The 19,688-nt window shown below is 45.4% G+C and overlaps 2 protein-coding genes across 3 annotated transcripts; one reads left to right on the forward strand and one right to left on the reverse strand.

Moving 5' to 3' along the window:
• Window positions 1-2,879: 2,879 nt before the first annotated feature.
• Window positions 2,880-17,623, forward strand: LOC131954013 (uncharacterized). 2 transcript variants are annotated; one of them, XM_059317492.1, is made up of 5 exons: window positions 2,880-3,083; window positions 8,884-9,643; window positions 12,445-12,598; window positions 13,797-14,031; window positions 15,678-17,623. In XM_059317492.1, exons 2-5 carry the CDS (start codon window positions 8,884-8,886, stop codon window positions 16,509-16,511), a joined length of 1,983 nt encoding a protein of 660 aa, XP_059173475.1. In that variant the 5' UTR covers window positions 2,880-3,083; the 3' UTR covers window positions 16,512-17,623. The 2 variants fall into 2 exon arrangements, with proteins under 2 accessions (XP_059173475.1, XP_059173474.1); XM_059317491.1 differs by having other exon boundaries at window positions 2,880-3,079.
• LOC131954002 (putative PPE family protein PPE16) lies at window positions 6,933-7,765 on the reverse strand. Its single transcript, XM_059317472.1, has 2 exons — window positions 7,761-7,765; window positions 6,933-7,470 (listed from the first exon to the last, which is right to left on the reverse strand). Exons 1-2 carry the CDS (start codon window positions 7,763-7,765, stop codon window positions 6,933-6,935), a joined length of 543 nt encoding a protein of 180 aa, XP_059173455.1.
• Window positions 17,624-19,688: the final 2,065 nt, after the last annotated feature.

Consider the following 19,688-nt stretch of genomic DNA (forward strand, 5'->3'; position numbering starts at 1 on the left):
CAAGTTATAGGCTTTTGAAAAATTCAAAGTAGAAAAAGTACCACTTCCGGTTATCGGAAATCGCTCAAAAGTTGATACGGATCTACGATTTTGATAAAATACTTATATATGAAATTTCATCAACCTAGCTGTAACGGTACTCAAGTTATCGTGTTTACACACAGACAGACAGACAGACAGACAGACAGACACACAGACATACGGACAAGATTGCAAAATTATGTTTTTCCGTATCAGTGAGATGTAAAACGTCGAGATTTGTAAAAATCTCGATTTTTTTTTTGCACGATTACAAGACTTTCTCTATACTTTGTATATACGAGAAAGTAAAAAGAAAAACTTTCTTTAAACATTAGTCTCTAAAAAGATGAGTGAGCTATTTTATGAAAGAAAACAAGTTTTAATGTTATTTTAAAGTTGTTTATTTTTATTGTTTTATTTTCTCCTCTTTAATAATTCGAGACATTAATTTCGCGCTACACAATTAGGGACTGTCCATTTCTGGTGGAGAGGTGGTGGGGGATACCCAACTCAGAGTGGACATAGCGCCAGTTTTTAGATGGCTTTTCCGAACACACACACACACACACACACACACACATATATATATATATATATATATATATATATATATATATATATATATATATATATATATATATATATATATATATATATATATATATATATATATACAATTATACATAGATACTGATTAAAAAATATATTTAAATAAGTGACAGTGACAATAATTTTTTTAACCAGCACTGTCTGTGCCACGGAGCCCAGTACACTGATTAGCTACCTACACAAACACTGACCAGGCCCGTACACTGACCTGCCCCGTACACTGACCAGCCCCGTACACTGACCAGGCCCGTACACTGACAAATGACTTGTGGTACAGAAATTGTCAGTTTTTTTTACTGGTGTGTAACTGTCAACCAATTATTTTAGCATCCATGAAGTCAGCGATGTCCCCTCCCACTGCCCCCCCCTCCCCTTACACCTGCAAACAAATTATGCGTGTTTGGTCGACTCTCTAATATCAACAAGACCCCCCCCCCCCCGCTTCGAAATGATAGAATTCTGATGCCTCGGGCATTATCGTTAGTCCGTCAAATCCTAATTTCAGTGAATGGGACCACCATTACACATGCGACGTTTTGTAGCTAAACTTTCAGCATGTGCATAGAGTGTGTTGGACGTTTTGTAGCTAAACTTTCAGCATGTGCATAGTGTGTTGGACGTTTTGTAGCTAAACTTTCAGCATGTGCATAGTGTGTGTTGGGCGTTTTGTAGCTAAACTTTCAGCATGTGCATAGTGTGTTGGGCGTTTTGTAGCTAAACTTTCAGCATGTGCATAGAGTGTGTTGGACGTTTTGTAGCTAAACTTTCAGAATGTGCATAGAGTGTGTTGGGCGTTTTGTAGCTAAACTTTCAGCATGTGCATAGAGTGTGTTGGGCGTTTTGTAGCTAAACTTTCAGCATGTGCATAGAGTGTGTTGGACGTTTTGTAGCTAAACTTTCAGCATGTGCATAGAGTGTGTTGGACGTTTTGTAGCTAAACTTTCAGCATGTGCATAGAGTGTGTTGGGCGTTTTGTAGCTAAACTTTCAGCATGTGCATAGTGTGTTGGGCGTTTTGTAGCTAAACTTTCAGCATGTGCATAGTGTGTTGGGCGTTTTGTAGCTAAACTTTCAGCATGTGCATAGAGTGTGTTGGACGTTTTGTAGCTAAACTTTCAGCATGTGCATAGAGTGTGTTGGACGTTTTGTAGCTAAACTTTCAGCATGTGCATAGAGTGTGTTGGGCGTTTTGTAGCTAAACTTTCAGCATGTGCATAGAGTGTGTTGGACGTTTTGTAGCTAAACTTTCAGCATGTGCATAGAGTGTGTTGGACGTTTTGTAGCTAAACTTTCAGCATGTGCATAGAGTGTGTTGGGCGTTTTGTAGCTAAACTTTCAGCATGTGCATAGAGTGTGTTGGACGTTTTGTAGCTAAACTTTCAGCATGTGCATAGAGTGTGTTGGACGTTTTGTAGCTAAACTTTCAGCATGTGCATAGAGTGTGTTGGGCGTTTTGTAGCTAAACTTTCAGCATGTGCATAGAGTGTGTTGGGCGTTTTGTAGCTAAACTTTCAGCATGTGCATAGAGTGTGTTGGGCGTTTTGTAGCTAAACTTTCAGCATGTGCATAGAGTGTGTTGGGAGCTGGTGGACAGGGTGGGGAAGAGCAGAGGCGTACCAACCCATTTTGGCGCTCGGGGCCAACTATCAATTTTTGCACCCCCCCTCCCATATTTACATACATTTACGTTGGCGAAAAAGCGCCCCCCCCTCCCACCAGTCACTGTTAAAATTAAATCACACAAAATATTTAACGTTTTTAATTTTAGTTTTGGTGCCCCCCTTAGGGTCGGCGCCATGGGCGACCTCCCCACCCGCCCTCCCTTAGCTACACCTCTGGGTGGGAGGGCTGGACGACCTCTCATTTATAAAAAAAATTTTTTTTTAGTTTAAAGACATTTAGGCTATAGGTCTACTTGTTCACAATTAAAGATTGTCCTAGAGTTTATCTAAATGTTATCACACAATTTGCCTGCGGTACTAGATCTACTTACCTTGAAAATACCTATTGAGTTGAATCACAAGAGATAAAACAAGTGGGTAAAAAAAAAACGTTTGGAAAGCGCTGTTTTCACTGCATGCGATGACGTCATGAGACCACATCAAGCGGTCAGATAACCCGGTCTTTTTCTACACGCTAGGGGCAGCTACTCTGGAAAAGCGGCGTTAGATAACGAAGCAGAAGTGGGTGCGTGCCTCTAGCCACTCACTGGTGAGTTTGTGGTGTGTAGATGCTGGGAGTTCACAGCGCGCGATGTGTAGGGGCAGACATGACGTGATTCACGCGTTGTTTTGTCTGGCCTTGTGGAGTACACGCTCCGTTCTGACATTGTCTAAACATGTCACTGGACTTAGCCTGATCCAACTCTACTGGCATGCCGTTTGTCATTTACTGACAGCTACTGTCATTTACTGACACAACCACTGACTCAGCTTCCTATAAAGTTTCAAGTGAGTGAGTTACCTTCTTTACCGGAATAACATTAATTAACTGGGCTACTAATTAATTAACTGGGCTACTAATTAATTAATTACACATGTATAGGCCCTAATGGTTAATTTAATTAACTACAGACTGGTGTGTAGTCTCGACTACTAGATCTAGTATTTCACGTTAGTCCATGATTTATTCTTTTTGTCATCTTGCCGCATGTATTGTATGCTTGCCGCATGTATTGTATGCTTGCCGCATGATTTTATCATCGTCATTCTCGTCTCAACTGTTGCCTTCATACAGGACCAGGAGATGCAGGTGAGATAATCGAAAACCTTAGGTTAGGGATTACGTTGGATTAAACCTTAGGTTAGGGATTAGGTTGGATTAAATCTTAGGTTAGGGATTAGGTTGGATTAAACCTTAGGTTAGGGATTAGGTTGGATTAAACCTTAGGTTAGGGATTAGGTTGGATTAAACCTCAGGTTAGGCTATTAGCCGAGGCGAGGAGGCAGGTATTGCAGCCCCATTCCCCCCCCCCCCCCCCCCCCCGCACCGGGACAATTTTTAAAAGAGTGGGTCCTGTTTTCGAGATGAAATCAACTTCATAATTAAAACACCTTTGAAACTGTAACTGAAACACCTTCCAGACACGTCCTGTCTTCTTCTGAAATTGAACCTATCGTACGTCTATCTCCATATCAATTACCCATCCGGCCCAGTCGTATATATATATATATATATATATATATATATATATATATATATATATATATATATATATAAACTATCCATCTAAGTTAGTTGTATTTCTATATCCACATCTTCTATCCATGAGTTTTTATATTTTTCTATAAACCTTTGAGAGACTACTGTATATTTCACTTTATTTTGGGAACACGAAAACTTGAGTACCGTTTCAGTTAAAATGCGAATTTTCACCTATTTGTATTAGCTCCTGTGTACGTACATTGCCTTAAACTTTTGAGCGATTTCCGAAAACCGAAAGAGATACTTTTACTCTATTTCCGATTTATCTCATCACGTCAGAATTTTAGAATTGAAATCATATTAAAACATATTCTTGGAGCTTGTCGCCTCAATCTGTTTTGTCACCAACTGTATCGCAACCCACTACAGTGTAGGGGACAGAACTCCCGCTGTATTTACTGTATTGGCCAATACGTTATGGATGATATCAAAGAACTGGCTTTGGGTTTTTGTAGCAACCAGCACTGAAGCTTCTTACCACAGCGACAGATGAGTGTCTTTAGACATCACATCTGATACGTGTCTTTAGACATCACTGATACGTGTCTTTAGACATCACATCTGATACGTGTCTTTAGACATCACTGATACGTGTCTTTAGACATCACATCTGATACGTGTCTTTAGACATCACATCTGATACGTGTCTTTAGACATCACATCTGATACGTGTCTTTAGACATCACTGATACGTGTCTTTAGACATCACATCTGATACGTGTCTTTAGACATCACATCTGATACGTGTCTTTAGACATCACATCTGATACGTGTCTTTAGACATCACATCTGATACGTGTCTTTAGACATCACATCTGATACGTGTCTTTAGACATCACATCTGATACGTGTCTTTAGACATCACATCTGATACGTGTCTTTAGACATCACATCTGATACGTGTCTTTAGACATCACATCTGATACGTGTCTTTAGACATCACATCTGATACGTGTCTTTAGACATCACTGATACGTGTCTTTAGACATCACATCTGATACGTGTCTTTTTTAACATCGTAACCGGAAGGATATACACCGCTTAATGCTTAGAAAGGAAACCAATTGTATAAACTAATAATATATGGTTCTGTGACTGTATTTATGAAACTGTAGGGTTGTATAGAGTTGTGTCCCTGTCACAAATTGTCTACAGGGAACTTTTCAAACGTACGCCGGTTTGACAAAATCTAATTAACACATACAAATGCTTCATCATTTCATTAAAGTTAATCAATTTAATTATGTTTGTTAATTAGTTGAAAAACTAGCAGACGGCTGTTGTTTTGTAGCATTTCTGTCGGAAATTGTCCACTTTTGTAGTGGTAACTTTTGGTCCATTGTTATAGTGGCTACCTGTGGTCCATTGTTGTAGTGATGGCTACCTTTGGTCCATTGTTGTAGTGATGGCTACCTTCGGTCCATTGTTGTAATGGCTACCTTTGGTCCATTGTTGTAGTGATGGCTACCTTCGGTCCATTGTTGTAGTGATGGCTACCTTTGGTCCATTGTTGTAATGGCTACCTTTGGTCCATTGTTGTAGTGATGGCTACCTTCGGTCCATTGTTGTAATGGCTACCTTTGGTCCATTGTTGTAGTGATGGCTACCTTTGGTCCATTGTTGTAGTGATGGCTACCTTCGGTCCATTGTTGTAGTGATGGCTACCTTCGGTCCATTGTTGTAAGGCTACCTTTGGTCCATTGTTGTAGTAATGGCTACCCGTGGTCCATTGTTGTAATCAATATTTACAATCAGGCAATTAGTGCTTCATTAATTAAAATCTAAATGTTTGTTAATATATTATTGTCCGTCCACAGGATGTGTCTGCCCCCCCCCTCCCCAACCCCGACCGTCTTATTTAAAGTCTGTAAAAAGAAGAATTATCAAGTTCTACAGAATTAGTGTTCAATTGGTAAAAATAGTAATAAAAAATATAGATTTGTAAAAAGATCTAAATGAAATAAAATATAAAAACCTTTATTATAATAACCTTTTAAATGTAGATCTACTTAAAATAAGAAAATAAAACTATTCTGCTTTCTTTGATCAAATTTCTTATTACAGAAAGGAAATTAATTTAAATTTCTTGTTATACGTTTTTTTTAAATATGTATTTTATTAGTCATTCATTCTAAATCTAGATGTCACTACATAAATCCGACTAAAATATTTGCGTTAAAGCCCGACTAATAGCCCTAAAAGACAGTTACCAACCGTAATCCACAAACAAATAAACAAACTGACGTTTTAATCTTACATAAAAGTTTGTAAAAAACTGAAACAAAATAAACCGTAGTGATCTCCCCTAAACTTTCTCGATTATTCTTATATAACACTACGGGGGTTCGCAACTCGGGACATAGATAATATTTTAAATCCATTTTAATTACTTAAACTTTTAAAAATAGAATAGAATCTCGTAGAAAAAAACATTGCACACCAAATGAACGCCATTTAAAATGTGTATAATAGTGCGGAATATTATTAGTACTTTATAAATTCACATGCATTTTTTGAGAAATCGGAAATAGTCTAAAATTACTACTTCCGGTCAACGGAAGTTACTCAAAATTTGATAGAAGGTAGAGAATTAGATCTTTTACTTCCATTTGAAATATCAGTTATCTATCTGAAATAGTAGGCCACTCAAGTTATAGAATATTGAAAAATTGAAGGTAGAAAAGTTCCACTTCCGGTTATCGGAAATCGCTGAAAAGTTTTACGGATCTACACATTTGATATAATACTTATATATGAAATTTCATCGTGTTTACATACATACACACAAACACACAGACATACGGACAAGATTGCAAAATTAGGTTTTTCCGACTCAGGGAGGTGTAAAACGTCGAGATTTGCAAAAATCTCGATTTTTTTTTTTGCACGATTACAATACTTTCTCTATACACTGTAGGCTATATACGAGAAAGTAAAAAGTCACAGAAAAAAAAGTCCAGATGTGTATTAAGAAATATTTTATTTTACTTGTTAAGAATTATAACATTTTGTGTGTGCATAAATGGGTTTTGTTACATATTTATTTAAATACCTGGTAGAAAAAATAATTTTTAAAAGTAATGTAGGCACCTCATTATGTTATGTGTTTTTTAGCCTTTCGTCAGTCAGCAAAAAGATAGATACAAATGGTCTGTCAGTCCGTGCAGTGTTGACGTTTTGCTTTAACGACAGCTTTTGTACCGTGTCGGCTTTTGTACCGTGTCGGCTTTTTGTCTTGATCCTCTGCTCTGCGATGTAACGAGGGCGATACATATAGGCAGTAAAGTTGGCTGAGCTAAAGTTGGCTGAGCTAATGTTGGCTGAGCTAAGGTTGGTTGAGCTAAAGTTGGCTGAGCTAAAGTTGGCTGAGCTAAAGTTGGCTGAGCTAATGTTGGCTGAGCTAAAGTTGGCTGTGCTAAAGTTGGCTGTGCTAAAGTTGGCTGAGCTAATGTTGGCTGAGCTAATGTTGGCTGAGCTAAAGTTGGCTGAGCTAATGTTGGCTGAGCTAAAGTTGGCTGAGCTAAAGTTGGCTGAGCTAAAGTTGGCTGAGCTAAAGTTGGCTGAGCTAAAGTTGGCTGAGCTAATGTTGGCTGAGCTAAAGTTGGCTAAGCTAAAGTTGGCTGAGCAAATGTTGCGACTAATTGAGGACAGTAAATCATATTAGCTAGCTCTATGTCTTATTCCCATTTCACGCTGATTCAAAGTTGGAATTTTATAACAACGATGAAAACTGAGTAGGTTGGAACATTCTGTAACGTAAAACCTACACACTTCAGACTAAATATTTTTACGTGTGTTACCATACAAATACAACCTACGCACATAGGCCCTATATCTAAAATGTTTACATTTCATTAAAGGTATGCAGAAGAGACATAACACCAGACCAAAATAACTGATAAAACAGTCACACAATCTTTAAAATACTCCATTCATACGACCCAACCCCTCATTTCATAATCACACGACCCCATTTTATAATTATACGACCCCCCCTCCCCCAATTGATGTTAACTCGACCTCCCCCAATTGATGTTAACTCGATCTCCCCCCTCCCCCAATTGATGTTAACTCGACCTCCCCCCTCCCCCAATTGATGTTAACTCGACCTCCCCCCTCCCCCTAATGATGTTAACTCGACCTCCCCCCCCATTGATGTTAACTCGACCTCCCCCTCCCCCAATTGATGTTAACTCGACCTCCCCCCTCCCCCCCATTGATGTTAACTCGATCTCCCCCCTCCCCCAATTGATGTTAACTCGACCTCCCCCCTCCCCCAATTGATGTTAACTCGACCTCCCCCCTCCCCCAATTGATGTTAACTCGACCTCCCCCCATTGATGTTAACTCGACCTCCCCTCTCCCCCAATTGATGTTAACTCGACCTCCCCCTCCCTCCATTGATGTTAACTCGACCTCCCCCCCCCCAATTGATGTTAACTCGACCTCCCCCCCCCCAATTGATGTTAACTCGACCTCCCCCCCAATTGATGTTAACTCGACCTCCCCCCCCCTAATTGATGTTAACTCGACCTCCCCCCAATTGATGTTAACTCGACCTCCCCTCTCCCCCAATTGATGTTAACTCGACCTCCCCCTCCCTCCATTGATGTTAACTCGACCTCCCCCCCCCCAATTGATGTTAACTCGACCTCCCCCCCCAATTGATGTTAACTCGACCTCCCCCCCAATTGATGTTAACTCGACCTCCCCCCCCCCCCTAATTGATGTTAACTCGACCTCCCCCCAATTGATGTTAACTCGACCTCCCCCCCCCAATTGATGTTAACTCGACCTCCCCCCCAATTGATGTTAACTCGACCTCCCCCCCCAATTGATGTCAACTCGACCTCCCCCCTCCCCCAATTGATGTTAACTCGATCTCCCCCCTCCCCCAATTGATGTTGACCTCCCCCCCCCAATTGATGTTAACTCGACCTCCCCCCTCCCCCAATTCATGTTAACTCGACCTCCCCCTCCCCCAATTGATGTTAACTCGACCTCCCCCTCCCCCAATTGATGTTAACTCGAGCCCCCCTCCTCCCCCCAGATGCCGCACAAGTCCGACGTCCGTCTGCTCAGCTGTGTCCTCAGACGATGTTTCTCACGGCGGACTCTGCTGGCCCTGCTCTCGCTGGTCCTGCTAGCCCTGGTCAGCTTACACCTGGGCAGCTTACACCTGGGCGAGTCCTTGATCTACCGCCCTGACCGCCTGCAGAAGAAGCCGCGCGATGACGTCATCTGGCCTGGGTGTGTCCTGCCACGACTTGAGGTCGACGACCCGGTGATGAAACGCTTCTACGCCGTGCCCGCCCCCATCACGTGCTCGCCAGACCCGGACTGGGTGTACGTGGACAACGGCACCCTCAGGTTCTCCCCTCAAGTGCTGGCCAAGTTGGGCAACTTCTCCTGTGATTATTTCCCCTTGCTGCGGGGCCGGACAGACGAGTCCGTGTCCTGGGGGCAGAAGGTGACCCGTGTGGTGGGCGGGGCGCCAATCTCATCCGACTACTTTAAAGTGGACTGTCGGACGACAGGGGAGCCTGTGGTCACTTACACCGACATACACCTGGGGGTGGCGCCTAACAAAGTCATTGAAGAACGTTTTTCACGCGTCCGGCCACCGGTCAGTGGTCTAGACGGACTCTCAATTCTTGTATTGGGCTATGACTCAATGTCGCGAATGTCCTGGATACGGCGCATGCGCCAGACGAGGGAGTATTTCCTGTCCGTGTTAGATGGCATCGAACTGGAAGGATTCAACATCATGGGCGATGGTACTCCGGCAGCTTTGTTCCCGATACTTACAGGTCAGTTGTTACACCACCCACAGGTCAGTTGTTACACCACCCACAGGTCAGTTGTTACACCACCCACCACCCACAGGTCAGTTGTTACACCACCCACCACCCACAGGTCAGTTGTTACACCACCCACAGGTCAGTTGTTACACCACCCACAGGTCAGTTGTTACACCACCCACAGGTCAGTTGTTACACCACCCACAGGTCAGTTGTTACACCACCCACAGGTCAGTTGTTACACCACCCACAGGTCAGTTGTTACACCACCCACCACCCACAGGTCAGTTGTTACACCACCCACAGGTCAGTTGTTACACCACCCACAGGTCAGTTGTTACACCACCCACAGGTCAGTTGTTACACCACCCACCACCCACAGGTCAGTTGTTACACCACCCACTGGTCAGTTGTTACACCACCCACCACCCACAGGTCAGTTGTTACACCACCCACCACCCACCACCCACAGGTCAGTTGTTACACCACCCACCACCCACAGGTCAGTTGTTACACCACCCACCACCCACAGGTCAGTTGTTACACCACCCACAGGTCAGTTGTTACACCACCCACCACCCACAGGTCAGTTGTTACGCCACCCACCACCTACAGGTCAGTTGTTACACCACCCACTGGTCAGTTGTTACACCACCCACCACCCACTGGTCAGTTGTTACACCACCCACCACCCACAGGTCAGTTGTTACACCACCCACCATCCATAGGTCAGTTGTTACACCACCCACCACCCACAGGTCAGTTGTTACACCACCCACCACCCACAGGTCAGTTGTTACACCACCCACAGGTCAGTTGTTACACCACCCAAAGGTCAGTTGTTACACCACCCACCACCCACAGGTCAGTTGTTACACCACCCACCACCCACAGGTCAGTTGTTACACCACCCACTGGTCAGTTGTTACACCACCCACCACCCACAGGTCAGTTGTTACACCACCCACCACCCACAGGTCAGTTGTTACACCACCCACAGGTCAGTTGTTACACCACCCACCACCCACAGGTCAGTTGTTACACCACCCAAAGGTCAGTTGTTACACCACCCACCACCCACTGGTCAGTTGTTACACCACCCACCACCCAAAGGTCAGTTGTTACACCACCCACCACCCACTGGTCAGTTATTACACCACCCACCACCCACCACCCACAGGTCAGTTATTACACCACCCACCACCCACCACCCACAGGTCAGTTATTACACCACCCACCACCCACAGGTCAGTTGTTACACCACCCACCACCCACAGGTCAGTTGTTACACCACCCACAGGTCAGTTGTTACACCACCCACCACCCATAGGTCAGTTGTTACACCACCCACAGGTCAGTTGTTACACCACCCACCACCCACAGGTCAGTTGTTACACCACCCACCACCCAAAGGTCAGTTGTTACACCACCCAAAGGTCAGTTGTTACACCACCCACAGGTCAGTTGTTACACCACCCAAAGGTCAGTTGTTACACCACCCACCACCCACAGGTCAGTTGTTACACCACCCACCACCCACAGGTCAGTTGTTACACCACCCACCACCCACTGGTCAGTTGTTACACCACCCACCACCCACAGGTCAGTTGTTACACCACCCACCACCCACAGGTCAGTTGTTACACCACCCACCACCCACAGGTCAGTTGTTACACCACCCACTGGTCAGTTGTTACACCACCCACCACCCACAGGTCAGTTGTTACACCACCCACCACCCACAGGTCAGTTGTTACACCACCCACCACCCACAGGTCAGTTGTTACACCACCCACCACCCAAAGGTCAGTTGTTACACCACCCACCACCCACTGGTCAGTTGTTACACCACCCACAGGTCAGTTATTACACCACCCACCACCCACCACCCACAGGTCAGTTGTTACACCACCCACCACCCACTGGTCAGTTGTTACACCACCCACTGGTCAGTTGTTACACCACCCACAGGTCAGTTGTTACACCACCCACAGGTCAGTTATTACACCACCCAAAGGTCAGTTGTTACACCACCCACCACCCAAAGGTCAGTTGTTACACCACCCACCACCCACTGGTCAGTTGTTACACCACCCACCACCCACTGGTCAGTTGTTACACCACCCACAGGTCAGTTATTACACCACCCACCACCCACCACCCACAGGTCAGTTGTTACACCACCCACCACCCACAGGTCAGTTGTTACACCACCCACTGGTCAGTTGTTACACCACCCACTGGTCAGTTGTTACACCACCCACTGGTCAGTTGTTACACCACCCACTGGTCAGTTGTTACACCACACACAGGTCAGTTGTTACACCAGGTTGGATCAATAGTGTGTGGCCTGTCACGTGACCTCACCAAGGACATCAAACAAACCTTGTACTTTTGTCTCATCCATTCGTGCAACGCTGGACATGTCATTTAGCTAGCTCGTGACATGTCATTTGACCAGCTGTGTGGACATGTCATTTAGCTAGCTCGTGACATGTCATTTGGTCAAACAGATGGGCAACACGCTACCATTAGTGTCGGAGGCACGCACTGGTTGGATCAAGTGTGTCATTTCTATACATTATACTCTATATAGGCCTATAATATGTTATATTATACTTTATATAGGCCTATAATATGTTATATTATACTTTATATAGGCCTATAATATGTTATATTATACTTTACATAGGACTATAATATGTTTCTTGTTAGGGCTGAAGAAGAGGGGGGGGGGCGTGATCGTGCTCGCCCAAATAGATGCCTGAAAGAAACTCTGTCATAGTCTGACCTTGTGGTGTCTGTTCCAGGGCACCACGAGACGGAAATGTACGAGTCACGCCGGAAATTTCGGGGTGCCAGGCCAGTAGACGACTACCCCTGGATCTGGAAAGATTTCGCTAACGCGGGATACATGACGTCATGGGCAGACGCTGAGGTCTACATGGCGCCCTTTAATATGAGGTATCATTTAAATACGCGTGTATGTGTATATATGTGTATATATATATATATATATATATATATATATATATATATATATATATATATATATATATATATATATATATATATATATATATATATATATATATATATATATATATATATATATATATATATATAAGTAGTACTGTTACAAAAACAACGTTTTTGGTTGTCAACCAACAAAGAAAAGTTCAATGCCAAAAACGAACCGAGCTAGCAATCAGAATGCTCCTGTAGTGCCCCTACAATCAGAATGCCCCTGTAGTGCCCCTACTATCAGAATGCCCCTGTAGTGCCCCTACTATCAGAATGCCCCTGTAGTGCCCCTACAATCAGAATGCCCCTGTAGTGCCCCTACTATCAGAATGCCCCTGTAGTGCCCCTACTATCAGAATGCCCCTGTAGTGCCCCTACTATCAGAATGCCCCTGTAGTGCCCCTACAATCAGAATGCCCCTGTAGTGCCCCTACTATCAGAATGCCCCTGTAGTGCCCCTACTATCAGAATGCCCCTGTAGTGCCCCTACAATCAGAATGCCCCTGTAGTGCCCCTACTATCAGAATGCCCCTGTAGTGCCCCTACTATCAGAATGCCCCTGTAGTGCCCCTACTATCAGAATGCCCCTGTAGTGCCCCTACTATCAGAATGCCCATGTAGTGCCCCTACAATCAGAATGCCCCTGTAGTGCCCCTACTATCAGAATGCCCCTGTAGTGCCCCTACTATCAGAATGCCCCTGTAGTGCCCCTACAATCAGAATGCCCCTGTAGTGCCCCTACTATCAGAATGCCCCTGTAGTGCCCCTACTATCAGAATGCCCCTGTAGTGCCCCTACAGTCAGAATGCCCCTGTAGTGCCCCTACTATCAGAATGCCCCTGTAGTGCCCCTACAATCAGAATGCCCCTGTAGTGCCCCTACAGTCAGAATGCCCCTGTAGTGCCCCTACTATCAGAATGCCCCTGTAGTGCCCCTACAATCAGAATGCCCCTACAATCAGAATGCCCCTACAATCAGAATGCCCCTGTAGTGCCCCTACTATCAGAATGCCCCTGTAGTGCCCCTACAATCAGAATGCCCCTACAATCAGAATGCCCCTACAATCAGAATGCCCCTACAATCAGAATGCCCCTGTAGAGCCTGAGCGCCTGTTATAGCCACGTCCTTGTGCCTACAGGCTGCTGGGTTTCAAACGTCCACCTACAGACTACTACATGCGACCCTACTACCTGGGGGTGGAGCTGATGAAGAAAAGCAAGAAGTACAAGCCCCACTGCCGGGGCTCGCTGAGCCAACACAAGATCTGGCTCGACTGGCCCCGGGACATGTTCTACATGTACGGCAACAGGCCCAAGTTCATGGTCCACTTCTACGCCAGTCTCAGCCACGACGACAACAATCGGCTCATTCACGTAAGTCTATACATCGGCTGTGTGGATTCACGTAAGTCTATACATCGACTGTGTGGATTTACGTAAGTCTATACATCGGCTGTGTGGATTCACGTAAGTCTATACATCAGATGTGTGGATTCACGTAAGTCTATACATCGGCTGTGTGGATTCACGTAAGTCTATACATCAGCGGTGTGGATTCACGTAAGTCTATACATCGGCTGTGTGGATTCACGTAAGTCTATACATCGGCTGTGTGGATTCACATGTCTATACATCAGCGGTGTGGATTCACGTAAGTCTATACATCGGCTGTGTGGATTTACGTAAGTCTATACATCGGCTGTGTGGATTCACGTAAGTCTATACATCAGATGTGTGGATTCACGTAAGTCTATACATCAGATGTGTGGATTCACGTAAGTCTATACATCGGCTGTGTGGATTCACGTAAGTCTATACATCAGCGGTGTGGATTCACGTAAGTCTATACATCGGCTGTGTGGATTCACGTAAGTCTATACATCAGCGGTGTGGATTCACGTAAGTCTATACATCAGCGGTGTGGATTCACGTAAGTCTATACATCGGCTGTGTGGATTCACGTAAGTCTATACATCGGCTGTGTGGATTCACGTAAGTCTATACATCGGCTGTGTGGATTCACGTAAGTCTATACATCGGCTGTGTGGATTCACGTAAGTCTATACATCGGCTGTGTGGATTCACGAAAGTCTATACATCAGCTGTGTGGATTCACGTAAGTCTATACATCAGATGTGTGGATTCACGTAAGTCTATACATCGGCTGTGTGGATTCACGTAAGTCTATACATCAGATGTGTGGATTCACATGTCTATACATCAGATGTGTGGATTCACATGTCTATACATCGGCTGTGTGGATTCACGTAAGTCTATACATCAGCTGTGTGGATTCACGTACGTCTATACATCAGATGTGTGGATTCACGTAAGTCTATACATCGGCTGTGTGGATTCACGTAAGTCTATACATCAGATGTGTGGATTCACGTAAGTCTATACATCGGCTGTGTGGATTCACGTAAGTCTATACATCAGATGTGTGGATTCACATGTCTATACATCAGATGTGTGGATTTACGTAAGTCTATACATCGGCTGTGTGGATTCACGTAAGTCTATACATCAGATGTGTGGATTCACATGTCTATACATCAGATGTGTGGATTCACGTAAGTCTATACATCAGATGTGTGGATTCACGTAAGTCTATACATCAGATGTGTGGATTCACGTAAGTCTATACATCAGATGTGAGGATTCACAAGTCTATACATCAGATGTGTGGATTCACGTAAGTCTATACATCAGATGTGTGGATTTACGTAAGTCTATACATCAGATGTGTGGATTCACATGTCTATACATCAGATGTGTGGATTCACGTAAGTCTATACATCAGATGTGTGGATTCACGTAAGTCTATACATCAGATGTGTGGATTCACGTAAGTCTATACATCAGATGTGAGGATTCACAAGTCTATACATCAGATGTGTGGATTCACGTAAGTCTATACATCAGATGTGTGGTCTACGTTTTGCCACTAGTCAGAAACGTTTGAAGCAAGCCTGGTCAGAATGTATAAATTCCCTTTGAAATCTATTTTTATTCTGCAGGCAGACGGCGAGCTGAAGCACTTCCTGCAGGACCTGCAGGACAAAGGCTACCTGAACCACACGGTCCTGGTCCTCATGGGGGACCACGGCGCCAGGTTCTCTCAGTTCCGTGAGACTTGGCCAGGTAAACTTGAAGAGCGCCTGCCTTACCTGGCCTTGAGGTTCCCGCCCTGGTTCCACCAGAAGTACCCGGGGGTGGTGAAGAATGTCAGGCTAAACAAAGATCGACTGAGCACACCTCTGGACCTGCATGCCACTTTTGTTGACGTCTTGAAGTTTGAGGGCTCTGGGCGGGGAAGTTTGAAGCACCGTGCCATCAGCCTGTTGAAGGAGATCCCAGTGGAGCGTGGCTGCCCTCAGGCCAACATCAGCAACCACTGGTGCGCCTGCTTGAACTGGGCACAGGTCCCCAGCACTGACCCTTTCGTCGTGAGGGCAGCCCTGACAGCTGTGGATAAGATCAACAACCTGACCAGTCCGTTCAGGCCCGAGTGTCACAAGCTGATGCTGCACAATGTCACGCTGGCCACCAAGCTGGAACCCCATGAAGACTTTGTCAGGTTCCGTAAGTCTGTCGACATTCACGGCAGAGTTGCAGACTTCTCGGCGGCCAGCACCAACAAGGTGGTGCTGTACCAGATCACCTTCTACACGCGGCCCGGCCAGGGTCAGTTTGAGGTGACCGTCAACCATGTCCAGACATCTGACCGCATGGAGGTCAACGAGAAGGAGATGAGCAGGATCAACAAATATGGCACGGACTCGCTCTGTATCATGGACAAGGACAGACAGCTACGGCAGTTTTGTTACTGCAAGTCTACAGCGTCAACATAACAGCCAACCTGTACTACAGCTTTAACATAACAGCCAACCTGTACTACAGCTTCAACATAACAGCCAACCTGTACAGCTTCAACAGCTGATCTCAATGTGTGCCTCATGGAACAAATAACATGATTCATTTTGTTAAATGGCGTAGTTATTGAAAACATTTGAGAAAAAAATGAATTATCAAATGCGATATTTATTGAGCTATTTATTGTAATGCAGTGCATGCTGGCGAGGTATCCATTGACGTGGGCACTGGTCAGAAATATCTGCTCCCCAGCTGTGTGACCCAAATGACTTGCCGCTCATTTAGCTAGGAGTCATCAAATGTTAAAGAAATACACTTTTTCCGCCACTCAATCCGAATAGAGAGACTCTCTCCTTCAAATCTTGGAACAGTTTGTATGTTTAACTCAATGTTCAGTGATATTTTACCCAAGTTAACTTTAGTTGCCTGAAACGCATTTGTTGTAAGCTCGTATTGTATACGACTTGTGAACATTTAAATACTCTACGTCTGTATTAGAAATCCTTTAAATTATTTATTATTGCCCTTCGCATAAACTGATGCTCATTACTTCCCTTTGATTTCTACATCACCCGTTTATCTACGGGGTAGCCTGGTAGGTTTTTGTTGAATATTATAGGCAATTGTATGAGGTTATCGATTAGTGCATGACTAAGGGCAGCACACTTCATCGCAATGAATGGCATTATCTTCATGAGTTAAAATATTTACAGCACACATGATCACAATGAATGGCATTATCTTCATGAAATATTTACTGAGTGTGTGATACGAATACCATTAAGAGTGAAAATATCGAATGTGTGATATCGAAATAAATATTAGTGTGATAATATTTCATATGTGAATATTCCCTTGAATCTCCCATGCTTATCTAGGCAGTGAAAACTTTGTATATGCTGCTGAAAGATTAAGCAAAGTTTGACTTACCATTAACAATCATCACCCTCAATGGATACATACATTGAATGGGCAATGACATTTTACAGCAAGAAAAAAAAATGGTTGGTGCCTGTATAGCTCCAAGGATTTAAAAAAAATAATTCTCGTGGCTACACCCCCAGTCCTACACTAGTCACCACTACACCCCCAGTCCTACACTAGTCACCACTACACCCCCAGTCCTACACTAGTCACCACTACACCCCCAGTCCTACACTAGTCACCACTACACCCCCAGTCCTACACTAGTCACCACTACACCCCCAGTCCTACACTAGTCACCACTACACCCCCAGTCCTACACTAGTCACCACTACACCCCCTGTCCTACACTAGTCACCACTACACCCCCAGTCCTACACTAGTCACCACTACACCCCCAGTCCTACACTAGTCACCACTACACCCCCAGTCCTACACTAGTCACCACTACACCCCCAGTCCTACACCAGTCAGTCACCACTACACCCCAGTCCTACACTAGTCACCACTACACCCCCAGTCCTACACTAGTCACCACTACACCCCCAGTCCTACACTAGTCACCACTACACCCACCGTCCTAGTCACCACTACACCCCCAGTCCTACACTAGTCACCACTACACCCCCAGTCCTACACTAGTCACCACTACACCCCCAGTCCTGCAGTCACCACTACACCCCCAGTCCTACACTAGTCACCACTACACCCCCAGTCCTACACTAGTCACCACTACACCCCCTGTCCTACACTAGTCACCACTACACCCCCAGTCCTACACTAGTCACCACTACACCCCCAGTCCTACACTAGTCACCACTACACCCCCAGTCCTACACTAGTCACCACTACACCCCCTGTCCTACACTAGTCACCACTACACCCCCAGTCCTACACTAGTCACCACTACACCCCCAGTCCTACACTAGTCACCACTACACCCCCAGTCCTACACCAGTCAGTCACCACTACACCCCAGTCCTACACTAGTCACCACTACACCCCCAGTCCTACACTAGTCACCACTACACCCCCAGTCCTACACTAGTCACCACTACACCCCCTGTCCTACACTAGTCACCACTACACCCCCAGTCCTACACTAGTCACCACTACACCCACCGTCCTAGTCACCACTACACCCCCAGTCCTACACTAGTCACCACTACACCCCCAGTCCTACACTAGTCACCACTACATCCCCTGTCCTACACTAGTCACCACTACACCCCCAGTCCTGCAGTCACCACTACACCCCCAGTCCTACACTAGTCACCACTACACCCCCAGTCCTACACTAGTCACCACTACACCCCCTGTCCTACACTAGTCACCACTACACCCCCAGTCCTACACTAGTCACCACTACACCCCCAGTCCTACACTAGTCACCACTACACCCCCTGTCCTACACTAGTCACCACTACACCCCCAGTCCTACACTAGTCACCACTACACCCCCAGTCCTACACTAGTCACCACTACACCCCCAGTCCTACACTAGTCACCACTACACCCCCTGTCCTACACTAGTCACCACTACACCCCCAGTCCTACACTAGTCACCACTACACCCCCAGTCCTACACTAGTCACCACTACACCCCCAGTCCTACACTAGTCACCACTACACCCCCAGTCCTACACCAGTCACCACTACACCCCCAGTCCTACACTAGTCACCACTACACCCCCAGTCCTACACTAGTCACCACTACACCCCCAGTCCTACACTAGTCACCACTACACCCCCAGTCCTACACTAGTCACCACTACACCCCCTGTCCTACACTAGTCACCACTACACCCCCAGTCCTACACTAGTCACCACTACACCCCCAGTCCTACACTAGTCACCACTACACCCCCAGTCCTACACTAGTCACCACTACACCCCCAGTCCTACACCAGTCAGTCACCACTACACCCCAGTCCTACACTAGTCACCACTACACCCCCAGTCCTACACTAGTCACCACTACACCCCCAGTCCTACACTAGTCACCACTACACCCACCGTCCTAGTCACCACTACACCCCCAGTCCTACACTAGTCACCACTACACCCCCAGTCCTACACTAGTCACCACTACACCCCCAGTCCTGCAGTCACCACTACACCCCCAGTCCTACACTAGTCACCACTACACCCCCAGTCCTACACTAGTCACCACTACACCCCCTGTCCTACACTAGTCACCACTACACCCCCAGTCCTACACTAGTCACCAC

The sequence above is a fragment of the Physella acuta genome, unplaced genomic scaffold (genome assembly GCF_028476545.2).
Source record: "Physella acuta isolate Inbredline_101_S28 unplaced genomic scaffold, ASM2847654v3 ptg000969l, whole genome shotgun sequence".
Lineage (NCBI taxonomy): Eukaryota > Metazoa > Mollusca > Gastropoda > Physidae > Physella > Physella acuta.

Bases quoted from the DNA above. Each gene is read 5' to 3' on its own strand.
- LOC131954013 (XM_059317492.1), top strand. From the start codon at position 8,884: ATGCCGCACAAGTCCGACGTCCGTCTGCTCAGCTGTGTCCTCAGACGA. The intron at 9,644-12,444 runs GTCAGTTGTTAC...TGTCTGTTCCAG, and splicing joins TTTGTTCCCGATACTTACAG to GGCACCACGAGACGGAAATG. The intron at 14,032-15,677 runs GTAAGTCTATAC...TTTATTCTGCAG, and splicing joins ACAACAATCGGCTCATTCAC to GCAGACGGCGAGCTGAAGCA.